Source organism: Barbus barbus (assembly GCF_936440315.1).
Source record: "Barbus barbus genome assembly, chromosome: 12".
Taxonomy (NCBI): Eukaryota; Metazoa; Chordata; class Actinopteri; order Cypriniformes; family Cyprinidae; genus Barbus; species Barbus barbus.
In genome coordinates, this window is record NC_136740.1 from 18,293,290 (window position 1) to 18,308,548 (window position 15,259).

Consider the following 15,259-nt stretch of genomic DNA (forward strand, 5'->3'; position numbering starts at 1 on the left):
CATTGAGGCACTGAGGGAAGAGCAGGTGTGTGCGGTGAACCTTCATTATACTCAACACATTCAAAGTCATCATATATATGCTTAAAATATATACACAGAATGCTTAAACATTTTAAAGTCTGTGATGCACTTCTGTAATCATTATCTAATCACTTTCTGATAACCTCATCATTCCAAACCTCAGGACAAATTTTGTATTAGACTTTCTTCGGATATGGCAACAGTTATGTACTGTCGTTTTTACATAACTCATTGAACATACAGATTTGTTGGAAGTTTTTTTGTGCAGCTTAGAATCAGAAAGACACTCCACATCTCTGACACCAGGTAAGCAGCTATATCTAGGCCTATATATTTTTAATGATATGTGTACATTGGACATTATACAATGTTATTGTTATGAAATGTGAAACAGAGAAATGCCACTTTTTTTTCAAGTTTCTCTCTCACTCTATACACATATTAAAAATAGTGAAACTGTGAAAACAAACATTTTTATTGTAATGTCAAGTCCAAATGTGGATATTAGGCATATAGTTTACCTCTCCCAGAAAAACTCAAGTATTTAGCTTCACTATTTCATATGCAACAATTAGCATTTTTCGTAACTAAACGATGTTTGTTTGCAAAGTGTTTTATCCCCTGGATGATAAGGTTGTCCAGCACGTTACTCTTTTAAATCAGTTTTAGTTCCGCTCAGAGCCACAGACGGACACATTTTGTAGTTGCACACAGCACAAAGCGAAACCGCTGTTTACAAACACAAAGTTAGTGACAGCGACTAAAATCACCGACAGCAGGGCTTCGCCTTTCACCGTTTTATCGACAGGTAAGGAAAGACTGAAACTGAAAAAAAAGGCCGTTTCAGTATATGTGGTTTACTATCACTGATCTGAATAAAGTGTCTGTTGTTGAGGGAGTGTAGCAAGCCAGCTGAACTTCTACACATCTGATTGCCCTAGGGATTTTATTGTTATGGCATATTAAAAGTATAATGTTGAACTTGAGAATGTGAACACAGTCCTGATTTGTCAGCTAACATTGACAGTGTAACAGTCTCATTTGACAGTCTGACATTTGACATAATATTGACATATGACACTTGAACTTTAGTATTCTTGGTTTTACCATGTTTTCTACACATATAACATAGTAATAGTAACGCTGTGATGATGGACTATATTCTTTGAAGTATCTCAGAGTACAATGTAAATACCAATGTACAAAATTATGCATTCAGCCCCTGTATCAGCCTATATCAAAAGTACCATATTATTGCCATCTGATTCTATTGTATTGATAAGTTACTATTGTACTACTAACTTGTAATTTTTCTACCCACCACCTCAGCGTAATACTGTATTGTCTTTAATAATATTTATTATGTAAGTTTTAATATTTATATATTTATATTAGTGCTGGGCAACGCTATTCGCTATTAATCGCTATTAATCACATCCAAAATAAAAGTTTTTGTTTATATAATATATGTGTGTACTGTGTATATTTATTATGTAAATATAAAGACACACATACAGTATGTATTTTGAAAATGTGTATATATGTGTGTATGTTTTTTATTTATATAATTTATTAAACATTTTACTTAAATATATTGCATGCATGTATGTATGTGTATTTATATATGCATAATAAATATACACAGTACACACACACATATTATGTACACATAAAATTTATTTTATTTTGGATGCGATTAGTCGCAATTAATCATTGCCCAGCACTACTTTTCATCTATTGTTTAACTGTCATATTGTCTCTTACTGTCTTTTAGAAAAAGACTATGTATGTATTTGTTAAGCCACTGACCTTATAATAGAGGTCATAAGAGACGGTCATGATGGCGGAGGAGGCTGGAAAGCTTCCACTTCGGCGCCTGGAGCCCCCCATTCAGAAATTCATTAAAGTGGCCATTCCCACTGACCTGGAGAGACTGCACCAGCACCAACACAACATAGAAAAGGTACAAACACACACACATGAACAGCGACAGCAAAGCCCAGCACATCACACCCAAAACTCAGCATATGGTCAACAGAGAGCCATGTGTCTGTGTGTACGGTCACCATAGGGAGTCGAGTGCTGAACAGCTCATGATGTATCTGAAATCTCTCCCGGTTAGCCTGCTTGAGGAACAATTAATAGGATAATAGGGTTTTGGGGAACTTGCATAGCCATGGAAACCTAGATGATTGTGAATTACCAGGCTGTGATCATGAGGAGATTTTATTAAATATGCATAAACAGTTAAAGCGGTGAAATTAACTAAGCTTCCTTGTTGCAGTTTCAGAGGAACGGTCAGTGGGACAAACTGCATCAAGAGCACATCAACTCCAGCCGCACTGTCCAGGTACAACAAAATTGTAATATAGCAATTTTTTTACATTTGCAAGTTGAAATTATGATGATTGACAATGAAAACTATTGTTTGTTTGTTTTTTAATGTTGCCACATTTATTTAGCAAAGATGCATTAAATTGATCAAAAGTGACAGTAAAGACATTTATAATGTTATAAAAGATTTCTATTTCAAATAAATGCTGTTATATTGAACTTTCTGTTAATCAAAGAATCCTGAAATGTATTACGATTTCCATAAAAATACTAAGAAGCACAACTGTTTTCAACTGAAGTATTTTTTTTACTTTAAAATATTCTTGAGAGTTCAATTTCCATAAAATAAAATGTAAAAATCCTTATCCACATGCAAATGACTGGAAAATCATTGTCGCAAAGTGTAGGACAATTACCATTAACGACTAGGGGGATTTGGGTTCTTATGTGATGTTTCAGTTAAAAACAATCTCTCCATTTCATTGTTGGTTTTGTTGGTTTTCTCAGGGTAGTGACCTGGTTTGAAAATATTCCCATGTGCCACAAGGCACTGTGGAATGTTGCTCAGACAAAACATTCTTAGTGATGTAACAGGCTGTTGCCATGGTTAAAATGCATAATAAATCTTAACATCATATGGGCACAGTTAAAAGGGATCATTTAGGCAAAAATGGAAGTTATCCTTATCCTGTTATCGTTAATTCTCCCTATATGATGTTTTCTCAATGGAACTCATAAGGAGACATCAAGCTGAGCTGCTTCCTTCCATACAATCACAGTGGTTTGAAATTGAAATTGAAAATCAAAGTTAACTTAAAAACTAGTTTGACAGCTGTGGTCACTATTCACTTTCATTGTATGATAAAGAGCAGCTTGTAAATTCTGCTTTTTTATTATAAATAAAATTTGCTGAAGATATATTAACCTTCGGGCCATCTAAGAGGTAGATGAGTTTCATATCAAAAAAGATTTGGAGAAATGTAGCATTAATTCACTTGTTCACCAATGGATCCTCTGCAGTGAATGGGTGCCGTCAGAATGGGAGTTCAAACAGCTGATAAAAACATCACGATAGTCCACAAGTAATCCAAACCACTCCAGTCCATAAATATCTTAATGATAATTTTTTTTTATTACAAAAACACGTTTTCACTATAAAGACAAAAATTTATCAACTGGAGTCGTGTGGATTACTGTGATGCTTTTATCAGCTGTTTGGACTCTCATTCTGATGGCACCCATTCATTGCTGAGGATCCATTGGTGAGCAAGTGATGTAATGCCAAATTTCTCCAAATCTCTTCCGATGAAGAAACAAATTCATATACATCTTGCAAGGCCTGAGGGCAAGTACATCTTAATGAAACGTTTCGTGTTTTGGTGAACTGTTCCTTAAAGCAAAAAAGAAATGTCATCATGTTGATCAGATTCAATGCAGGTTAAACAGAATCTAAAAGGAAGTAATCTGTGCATTCACAAATTTCTCTCTCGGAACATGATAAAAAGATGCCTTTGTCCTGTTCTGATACAGCTGTGAGACGTGTCTATATATTAAGTAATGTTTGACTCAGGTCTCTGGTGTACTGGATGGTGTACATGTGATGTCTTTTCTCTACCTAATGGCCAGACAAGTATGTAACCTGTGTGTTAATGTCTCTGAGAGTCTGTCCGGGTCTCTCATGGGGCAGTCCTTGGAGTGTGTTATGTGCCGTGAGAGTGTGTGTGTGACCTTAGCACCCAGGTCTGGTCCCCCCAGAGATGCCAGAGAGCTTTCCTGTGTCCACCATCGCAGAGAGTGTGTGAGAGCCTGCAAGTGATTCTGTGTCAGCGAGATGTGGACGACTGACAATAGATGGAAACAAGACAGACATTGTTAAAGTAGCTCCCCGGGGACAGAAAGAGAAAGAGCAAGAGAGGAAAAACCCTAAGATTGCTCTCATCACACACCTATAGAAGGAGCTTTGGGGGTGGGCTGGACTGACCCAGATTAAGATTTATTTTGGCTGTCTTTTTGAGATCCTTAGTGTCGCCAACCTATATTATAAAGCAAGCCGCATACGTTGGTAATGTTTTTAGTGTTCTGTGTGTATGTGAATCGGTTAGGAGGGATGATCCTGAGTATGATTATTTAGAGTGTGAATTGAGAGCAGTTGAGTGGAACGCTTTCATTAGCCAATCAATTGATCCCTGCTAGATGTTTGCTTCCGGATGTGAGCCGATGGGAATCGACAGGCTCCGACAAAGCACCAGTTCTTTTTTATTTATAACTTCAAGTTTTCATCAACATTTGGTTCATAATTAATGAGAAAATAAATAATCACAGGGTGCTTCTGCTCATAAAAAACCTAGAAAAAACAGAGAATTTTAAAATTGTCATATCCAGGTCTGATTAATAAAAATAATTAAATCTTAAATAAATTAAGACTTAAATAAATTAAGTCTTGAGAAAGATCATGGGCATTTCTGTAATGATGACAGGACTGGGTTGGATCTTAGGGTCTAAGATGTTAAACTGTGACAATCATTCATTGTCATATATTCTATTTTGTTTTATACTTTTTTGTTTACTTTAACAAGTTAAATCTGTATAGAAGGAAAATAATATTTACTATTATACAGGTTGTGAATGAAACGGTGGATCTTGTTATCACAAAGACTTTCACTTTTCATCCTTGCAGCAGTTGCGATCGAACCTGCGGGAGATGGAGAAGTTGTGTGGGCGGGTCCGCAGTGCTGATGCAGAAGCTCTGGAGAAACTTGTTCAGCCAATCGGAGATCGAGCCTCCGCTGCCATTCAGGAGTTCCTCCAGATTCACTCGGATGCAATTGATAGGCCGGATGCTCCAACTATCAGCACTCACGAAACTATAAGCACTGCCTTAGAGACATTGCACAGTATGTCTTTCTTAGTGTGTTTATATGTTGTATGAAGTTATTCAAGATGTGTTGTTATTATTATTAATTTTTGCAAGCATTTTCACTTTCATGTGATGGGTTAGGTGACGGTGATACAGGTTTGCCTGGTTCCCCTGTCACTCAAACACAGCTCCTACTGCCTAAAATCCCTCTAGAACAGAATGCCGCTGAGTCCTGGGACTCTTTAGCTGAGGTAATACACACAAACACTTACAAACACATAAATATATTTGAATACAACAACTTTCAGTATGTGTGACTGTTGTGGTATGTTTGTTTAGGACCTACTGGAGTTAAATGGTTTAGTAAACGGGTTCTCCACTCTTGTTCATGTAAGTATCACACAGCTATGGAAACGATTCATTCTTTGTTTTGTTTTTTCAAAAGAAAGAAGGGAGAGACAGTGAGAGACAGCATGTGTGGTATGTATGTTGATAAAAGGTGGTGACCAAAACCCTTAGGTTTGGCAGAGCTGTCAGACAAATGGCTTTGTCTCCTGAGAGCCAACAAGGTGGTATTGATCCCAGCAGTGTGTGTGTGTGTGTGTGTGTGTGATTGAGAATACATAAAGAGATTGGTGACAGTCTGTCAGCCATGTGCTAACCAGCGAGGATTAATGAGAAGCCATGCCATATAGCAGCCATTATTAGAACAATGTGCAGTTGGAAAACTGGTGGAGGAGAGATCATGTGTGTCTCTCTCTCACTCTCTAAATGATTGTTCACTCAAAAATTACAATTTTATCATCGTTTACTCACCCTCATGTTATTCCAAATCTGTATGACTTTCTTTTTCAGTAGAACACAAAAGAAGATATTTTGAAGAATGTTCATAACCAAATGATGTTACCTTCCCATTGACTTCCATTGTATTTTTTGTTAATGAAATTTTGCTGTTTGGTTACTAGTTTTCTTTCAAAAATCTTCTTTTATGTAGCACCAAAGAAAGAAAGTCATACAGGTTTGCAATGACATGAGAGGGAGTTTTTAGACTATCGCTTTTAGGGTTATTTAAAGGAACACATCATGGGTAACTAGATTATACTATATAGGTTCTGCATAGTAACAATGTACTGCATTACTTTTAAAAGTAATGTTCCTTATAACAATGAGACATTTTTGGTCCAAAACCAGCCCTGGACTAATAGTGAACCTAAGGGGAAAATGTTTCAAAAATGCCCCTTTTAATAATTATATTTTGTGTATGTTTCCTGTCATTCTGCTTCATATGTATCTACAAGCTCCTTTTAGCTTATTCAGGGCTGTAAAACAAAAGCTTAATACCAGTAACCAGTTGATCGTGACTGCCAGTAATCACTTCACACTCTTGGGGAACGATGATGGGATCTGGATGGTGGTAAGTATAATATGATGATAGCCAGCCTTATTAGCGCTGGCCTCTCTGTAGAGGACACCCACAGTATAGTGTATTCCGTTAACACTGAGCCAAAGATGACCCCAGGAGGTATGCGTGTATGACTGTGTGTTCTCTTGAGCATCCATACAGCTTGTGAGCAGATGATGCTGATTATCGTCTACTCCTGAGGGGAGGGAGAGAAAAAGAAAGCCATCAATAGCTTTCGTACCCAGTCATTAGTGAGTGTCTTAAAATAGTATGTTTACAGGGTTAGGTGGCAAGGTGTGTGCGGATGACTAATAAATATGTGCTTATAGCATTTTGATTAGCGATGAGTGTTTTGGCTTGTCCTCCTCCACTGATGATGATGAATCGTGCCGTTATTTAACCAACTGAAGGACTTAATTGTAAAAGTGAAATTAGATTTCACTAAAAACGATTTCATTCTCACAGGCCCCACTACAGAAATATGTTTATAGAAGTGTGTATTTTTAAATGTGCCACAAAAAATCTATCTGTCTGTCTGTTTGTCTGTATATTATGTTTTTATAACTTTACTGATTGCTTTTAAGATTCCTACAGGCCAATCCTGAAATTTCAGCAAAACCTAATCTATGTAACATAACCTTTGGTGACATTTAAATCCGCAGAATTCACAGCAACAATGTCCAGTACATTTCAGAAAACCAAATGTTTAAGTCTGCAAGACATAAAAGCACATATACAGGATCAACACATGTTAGATTTAGTGGCAGTGGATCACTGGTCAGATAGAGACTGTTCATCAACTGACCTGAAACTCTCTCACACTGATCCTGGGCCAACTGGCCATCCTTATTGTTGAGCCCTGAGAAAGCACACTCAAGACACATTTACATACACACAAATTGTTTCAAAATGAAGCGGAAGAGGAACACTAACTTTACAGTCGCCATGAGCTGTAGAGAGCAATGCAAATACAGATTTCTTTTCACACAAACACATGCTACACAGGGGAAGGGGCCAGGCTCATGTAACTCTGTGCTGGAGAGTTACAGAAGATTTTTCCAGCCATCTCTATTGTGTATGTGTGCGTTTATATGTGCACGTGTGTGTAGTGATTACTTAGAGCTCACACTGATTTAGACAGAGAGACAGCTGCCACTCTTTGAATATTTCATAAGCTTCCGACAGACCACCCAGTTACCCCCGACAACCAGCCCCCTCCCATTCACCCTTCTGCCCCAGCACTCAAACCCCTAGCTATCCACAATCAAGACTACTGAGCAGGTCTTTGTCTGCTTTTTACTATTTATGAGGTGTTTTTATATTCAATGGGATAGGATTTTGATTTTGTTTTATAAATGATTGTCACATATAGGCATATAAAACTGTTTTAAACAGCATTTTTCTAATTATTGTACATAATTAATTATAATGAAGTATTTATGTAGAAGTTTAGAATTTATATATATATATATATATATATTTGTATAGATGTTTAAGAACAAATATACCAAGTAGTTTATAAAATAAAAACTTGATATTTTGTTTGTTTGTATATATATATATATATATATATATATATATATATATATATATATATATATATATATATATATATATTTATAGATTTTTAAGAACAAATATACCAAGTAGTTTATAAAATAAAACTTGACATTTTGTGTGTGTGTGTGTGTATATATATATATATATATATGCTGTCAAATCGATTAATCACATCCAAAATAGAAGTTTGCATTTACATAATGTATGTGTGTATTGTGTATATTTATATATAAATACACACATATACGTACATATTTAAGAAATGTATGTAATATATATGTATATTTATCATGTAAATCACAAAATTCATAATTCATAACTATGAATACAGTGAATATAAAAAGTCTACACACCCCTGTTAAAAAGACAGGTTTCTATGATGTAAAAAATAAATCATTTCTGAACTTTTTCCACCTTTAATGTAAACTATAACCTGTACAACTCAATTAAAACACAAACTGAAATCTTTTAGGGAAGGGGGAGTAACAATAAAAAACTAAAATAATGTGGTTGCATAAGTGTGCACACCCTTAAACTAAGACTTTGTTGAAGAACCTTTTGATTTTATTACACCACTCGTCTTTTTGGATATGAGTCTATCAGCATGGCACATCTTGACTTAGCAATATTTGCCCATTCTTCTTTGCAAAAACGCTCCAAATCTGTCAGATTGCGAGGGCATCTCCTGTGCACAGCCCTCTTCAGATCACCCCACAGATTTTCAATCTGATTCAGATCTAGGCTCTGGCTGGGCCATTCCAAAACTTCAGTATTCTTCTGGTGAAGCCATTCTTTTGTTGATCTGGATGTATGCTTTGGGTTGTTGTCATGCTGAAAGATAAAGTTCCTCTTCATCTTCAGCTTTCTAACAGAAGCCTGAAGGTTTTGTGCCAATATTGACTGGTATTTGGAACTGTTCATAATTCCCTCCATCTTGACTAAGGCCCCAGTTCCAGCTGAAGAAAAACAGCGCCAAAGCATGATGCTGCCTCCACCATGCTTCACTGTGGGTATGGTGTTCCTTTGGTGATGTGCAGTGTTGTTTTTTTTGCCAAACTTACCTTTTAGAATTATGACCAAAAAGTTCAACCTTGGTTTCATCAGACCATAACACATTTTCCCACATGCTTTTTGGAAGACTTAAACTGTGTTTTTGCTAAATTTAGCTGGGCTTGGATTTTTTTTTTGCCACGCCACCCTACCCCATTGCCCAGACATATGAAGAATATGGGAGATTGTTGTCACATATACTATACACAGCCAGTACTTGCCAGAATTTCCTGCAGCTCCTTTAATGTTGCTGTAGGCCTCTTGGCAGCCTTTTCTTCTCATCTTTTCATCAATTTTGGAGGGACGTCCAGCTCATGGTAATATCACTGTTGTGCCATATTTTCTCCACTTTATGATGATTGTCTTCACTGTGTTCATATCTTCATGTCTTCATGGTATATCTAATGCCTTGGAAATACTTTTGTACCCTTCTCCTGAATGATACCTTTTAACAATGAGATCCCTCTGATGCTTTGGAAGCTCTCTGCAGACCATGGCTTTTGCTGTAAGATGTGACTAAGAAAATGTCAGGAAAAGCCTACTAGAACAGCTAAACTTTATTGGGGCACTTTAAATGATTGCAGGTGTGTACTGACTCCTATTTAACATGAGTTTGAATGTGATTGCTTAATTCTGAGCACAGCCACATCCTTAGTTATAAGAGGGTGTGCACACTTATGCAAACACATTATTTTAGTTTTTTATTTTTACTCCCCCTTTCCTAAAAGATTTCAGTTTGTTTTTAATTGAGTTGTGCAGGTTATAGTTTACATTTAAGGTGGAAAAAGTTCTGAAATGATTCATCTTGGTCTCATTTTTTTTTACACCACAGAAACCTGGCTTTTTAACAGGGATGTGTAGACTTTTTATATCCACTGTATATATATATATATATATATAGGTGTGTGTGTATTTATATTTACATATACAAAGTACACATACATTAGGTAAGCACAAACTGATTTTGGATGCAATTTCGATTAATTTGACAGCTCTAATATATATATACACACACACACACACACACATTTATCAACTTCTCCTATACCTTGTCTGGAGTATTATGGATTTTGTGTGTATGGACAGTCTGTAACTTGTGTCTTTCTGTCTTAGGCTCAGCAGGAGAAGATTGACAGCATTGAGGCCAATGTTAGCATAGCAGCCGCTAATGTGGAGGAGGGGACCCAGAGCCTAGGGAAGGTAAGGGGAGAGGGGACACTCCTGCTAGGGGATCGATTCCACTCTACCCCCCTGCTTCACTCGGCCTACCCTGCCATCAGCCCATTGATCCACCTCAGAACGCAAGGAAACCACAATTATGAGAGAGAGAGGGGTGGCGATGGTGGCGGAAGGCATGGAGTGGAGAGGGATCGATGTGTGTTGGTTGGCCCCTCGCATGGAGTCGATGTGTGCGCGAGCGCATGGAAGTCTAAAGAGTGTAAAAGAGAGTCTATAAACAGCATTCGAGTTCCTGCTGGGGGTTCGATACATATACACACACATACTCACGCCAACTTTTGACAGAGAAAGCAAGGGAAGGGTGAAACATGGAGGCATGGGCCGTGTGTGTTTGCGTGCGAACGAGGGTTTGTATGTGTTTTATTGATCGAGTCTCAATTGAAATGTTTCTCTTTTTTGGAGTTTAGAGTTAATGCAGTTCTATTGAGTATTTTGTCTGATGTCCGTGTAGAAAGTGGACCCACCTCTGTGACTGCTGAAAAGGACAGGGGGTGGTCAACACACACTCACACACACACCGCTAAAGACATAAATATTTCTGAAACACACACACACACAAAGTCAGTCCTTAAAGTGCTGGCTCAGGCATATCCGAATAACATGAGTTACTTCCTCAATCTTTCTCTCCACACATAATTAACTGCTTGGTTAACCCTGCCTTGTGAAGATGATGAGATGACAGAGAACGAGAGCATGAGAAAGAGTGAAAGAGAGATGAGAAGAGAGGAAAGGTGGCATTTGATGGTCGACCCTGCCTTTAAAGTTGACATATCTTCACTGAAATTAAATTGTGTATGCGCGCACTGGGGGGCTTGTTTCGTTGTACTAATTAAAGAATAATCTGGCTAAGGGAGTTTTCTTTTTACCTGATATCAAATTAATTTACCAGGTCTGGTTTGATCTGCACAGGTCCAATTTCATCGTGGCTTTTTTTTTTTAGATCTCTGATTAATATTGTGTGTGTGTTTACATACCACTACGTATGTTTCTGTTTGGCTGGAAACTGGACATGAAAGACTTCAAAATTGTTTGGTTATCAGAAAAACAGCACATGAAAAGCGTGTTAGTTCAAACAGCGTTTTGGGACATTGATGCCGCCTAAATGATTCAGTTCTCACCTGTTTGATGCTTTCATGCACATTGCATGTGGGATATGAGGCACATTTTTATTAATTTACTCAAAAATACATACAGAATGCACACAGATACAATGACTTGAAATAATGAGCATTTTTTTAATTTCAGAAATTAATAAAAAATATTATCCCGCACATATCTATTTCTCAGGTGTGCTGAGTTTGTGTTGATTGAGTATTATTTCAGAAATTCTAATTATTTTTATTTTGGCATCAAGTAAAAAATATCAAGAGGATAATTGTCCTGAAATAATGAGGAAAAATTTTAATTAAATAATAATTAAAAGAATACATTTCTTGAAAAGAACTCTTTAAATGGTTTATTATTATGATTATGTTTAAAAAAACTTCACTTATTGATATCTGAAAATAGGTTATGTGATTCAACAAACATGCATGAATATGTAAAAAAACAGGAAATGGTATTATGGAGAGGATTTTTTTTATATTTTTAAGAATATTTAATAATTATATTAATTATCATAGCAAGGAAACTAATACTAATATAATAATAATAATAGTTGTTTTTGTTATTGTTAAATCGTTATTATTGTTATTATTAAAGGGGTCATCGGATGCCCATTTTACACAAGTTGATATGATTCTTTAGGGTTTTAATGAAGTCTATAACATACTTTGGTTAAAATTTCTCAATAGTAGTGTAAAAAACACCTTCTTTACCCTGTCAAAATCTGCTCTGTTTTCAGCACGCTGTTATAGTCAATGTTTCTTTAAATTCTAGTGAGCTCTGCTGACTCCGTCCCTCTCTTCTGTGGAGTGACGAGCAGACCATTATGTAGATTTTAATTCCTATTCGACTGCTCCAGGTACGTTGACGCGTCAGCCATCTCGCATTAATCAATGAATATTCAAATATATACAAGCGTATAACTTGCTGTTATAGACGCACACAGTCAGTGCACTCAAAAGATTCACAGGCCGTTCCAAAAATGGCGGATGGCTTACGTATCGCGGCCAATAGAAACAGTCGATAATGAGGTATCTATGTATATATATCTATGGAGCATACTAAACTTCAGCCGCGAAACTGGCTAACTAGCACATTATTAGGAAAATAATGTGTCTATATGTAAATATGTACGTATATGTGTGTCTTCTTCTGTAGATAAAGAATGATTCGGGCGGACATAGATGCATTTATGTAGATCGGGGATCAGCACATTCTCTTCAAAATGAAAATAACGTTAATCCTCTGCTAAGCGGTTCAGATGGCGGGAGTAAATGACGACTGCTATATTCATTATTACATGCAACAACCTCAATCGCTTAATCGGAGACATCTTCTTGTCTTCCCCTGCACCGAAGTCAGTAGGACTGTTTTCAGTTCACTCAGGGCGGGTCTAAGGTAAGACGGCCCTGTCAATCAACTATTGTGGGAGCGGTCTGTACAGAACTATGTCATTCTGACAGGAATCTCAGAACAGCCTGATTTGAGAGGGAGGATTTTAAAATGGTTTTAACACTGCGTGGATTTTTATCATTATAGGATGGATGTGTACACACACTTCCAACACACATTTATGTTGAAACAACTTGTAAAGTGAATTTTGCATCCGATGACCCCTTTAAATAGTTATTTAATTATATTAAATATGTTACATATTAAATATTTTTTTCCCTTTATTGTGAACATCCACAATGACTGTGTACATATGTTCTATCTATCTATCTATCTATCTGTCTGTCTGTCTGTCTGTCTGTCTGTCTGTCTGTCTGTCTGTCTGTCTGTCTGTAGATATAGTGTTTATGTGCTTTTTCTCCACAGGCGGCCCGTTCGAAGCTGGCGGTTTTGCCCTTGGCGGGTGCAGTGGTGGGGGGAGTGCTAGGGGGGCCGCTGGGACTCTTAGCAGGATTTAAAGTGGCGGGGGTCGCCGCTGCCATGGGGGGGGGACTACTTGGTTTCGCCGGGGGCAACCTGATCCAACGGAAGAGGAAAGAAAGAATCGACCTGCAGCTACAACAGCTTAAGAGCAGCAACAACAACAGTAAGAACGACACTCAGTGACACACTCGAGCACATTTGTTTTTGTACAAGAGGCCACGAGACGACGGAGTTGCAGACCCACGCGCGTTCTGAAATAAACACCAGACGCTCAATGCACATAAAACAACCACAACTGCAGAATAACTCCTACACGCAGTGCACACATGCACAAGTGGACCTGCTAATTTTCCTTTTGCCTTAATTTATCATTCATTCCTATGCCAAAGCAAACAAGGCCTTATTCCATCATCTGACTGCTGCCGAACAGCTGATTGACCTTTGTTGCAGTAATGTGACTGTAGGTGTTAGAGGTGGTTAACGATTATAGGTGATTGTTGTATGAACTATATAACAGTAAGATTTGTTATGCATACTGAGGATTTGCAGTAGGTCACACGGTTCTGTTTACTACAGATATGTAGGTTTTGTTGTGGTAAAATTGCAGGATTCTTGCAGAATTTCATGATAAACCCTTAAAATGCCCCTAAGTGGTTTTGTAACTGATGCATTTCTTTTCAAATTTGTTCATGGGTTATGAGTAGATATAAATGAAACATTGATTCTTTGTAAAATACTTAAGGTTTATATGTATCACAGATATAAGAATGGAGGAAATGTACAGTAGTGAGAAACAGCACATTATGAATAAACAATTAAAACGCATCATTATCAATGATAAATTATGCCGTTAAAATGATGATATAGTTTCCATATTCTGTGGAGCCCATGAATGCTTGTTTTGTCTTAAATTTTGATAAATTCAACATTTCAGATATCTAATGACTCGGGCTGCTAAAAATAAATACAATTTCAGTAACACTAAATAACCCATTGTAATGGATAATTAATATAAAAATTTACTGATTTGTTTCAATATGATATATACATATATACATACATACACACACATATGTATATATATTTATATATATATATACACACACACACACACACATATATATATATATATATATATATATATACACATACATAAACAGAATTGATGCTTATGGCAATACTTATAGCTTAAGGCTTATAACTGTACATATACAAGACAAGTTAAATTATAATCGCTCATTGAAGAGGATAATCGGTTTCTTGGGTAATAGCTGTAACTGGAAATACCAGTGCTTCATGTGTGATTTTTGATTATCTTTTATGTTTTTCCTAGCAGTTAACACATCTGATCAAGATTTTTCTGAAAAACAATGCTCAGGTTTAGATAAAACATCCTTTTCAACTGGGTTTGCCCAGGTTGCTCGTGTATTTCATGTGTTGCTGGGGTAGCTGATAGATTTGGGTTAGGTTTCCCTGTAAGGCTTTGATAATACAAGCTTCAGAGAGGCAAATCTAATACTGAAATCAATGCACTGTGAGACCTCCTTCAGCACAAACAACATTTGAATGTTATTTGATTACGGTCCCGAAGGGCCAGCAGAAAAGAACAATAACCTTTTATGGTTTATCCACCCCTTATTTTAGTTTCATGTCAAAAATAGAGAAAAAAAAATTGTCTATCATCAAACACTCGTTCTCTTCTATAGGAACTACAACATATGCTTTATCAAAGGATTCAGTAGCAGTTTTTTAAAAACCAACTTCTCATTTAAAAAAACAAAAACAAAGTTAAATTTGTTTTTGTCCTGACTTCTGCT

General features: G+C 36.7%; 1 protein-coding gene across 2 annotated transcripts; it reads left to right on the forward strand.

Annotated features, from left to right (window-relative positions):
- Nucleotides 1–704: 704 nt before the first annotated feature.
- On the forward strand, nt 705–14,425 carry LOC306877844 (syntaxin-17-like). Of its 2 annotated transcripts, none has more exons than XM_079429836.1 (8): nt 705–829; nt 1,796–1,984; nt 2,306–2,371; nt 5,033–5,249; nt 5,354–5,463; nt 5,552–5,602; nt 10,338–10,424; nt 13,386–14,425. In XM_079429836.1, exons 2-8 carry the CDS (start codon nt 1,859–1,861, stop codon nt 13,623–13,625), a joined length of 897 nt encoding a protein of 298 aa, XP_079285962.1. In that variant the 5' UTR covers nt 705–829; nt 1,796–1,858; the 3' UTR covers nt 13,626–14,425. The 2 variants fall into 2 exon arrangements, with proteins under 2 accessions (XP_079285962.1, XP_079285961.1); XM_079429835.1 differs by having other exon boundaries at nt 5,327–5,463; nt 13,386–14,419.
- Nucleotides 14,426–15,259: the final 834 nt, after the last annotated feature.

Bases quoted from the DNA above. Each gene is read 5' to 3' on its own strand.
- LOC306877844 (XM_079429835.1), top strand. From the start codon at position 1,859: ATGATGGCGGAGGAGGCTGGAAAGCTTCCACTTCGGCGCCTGGAGCCC. The intron at 1,985-2,305 runs GTACAAACACAC...TCCTTGTTGCAG, and splicing joins ACCAACACAACATAGAAAAG to TTTCAGAGGAACGGTCAGTG. The intron at 5,603-10,337 runs GTAAGTATCACA...TTTCTGTCTTAG, and splicing joins GGTTCTCCACTCTTGTTCAT to GCTCAGCAGGAGAAGATTGA.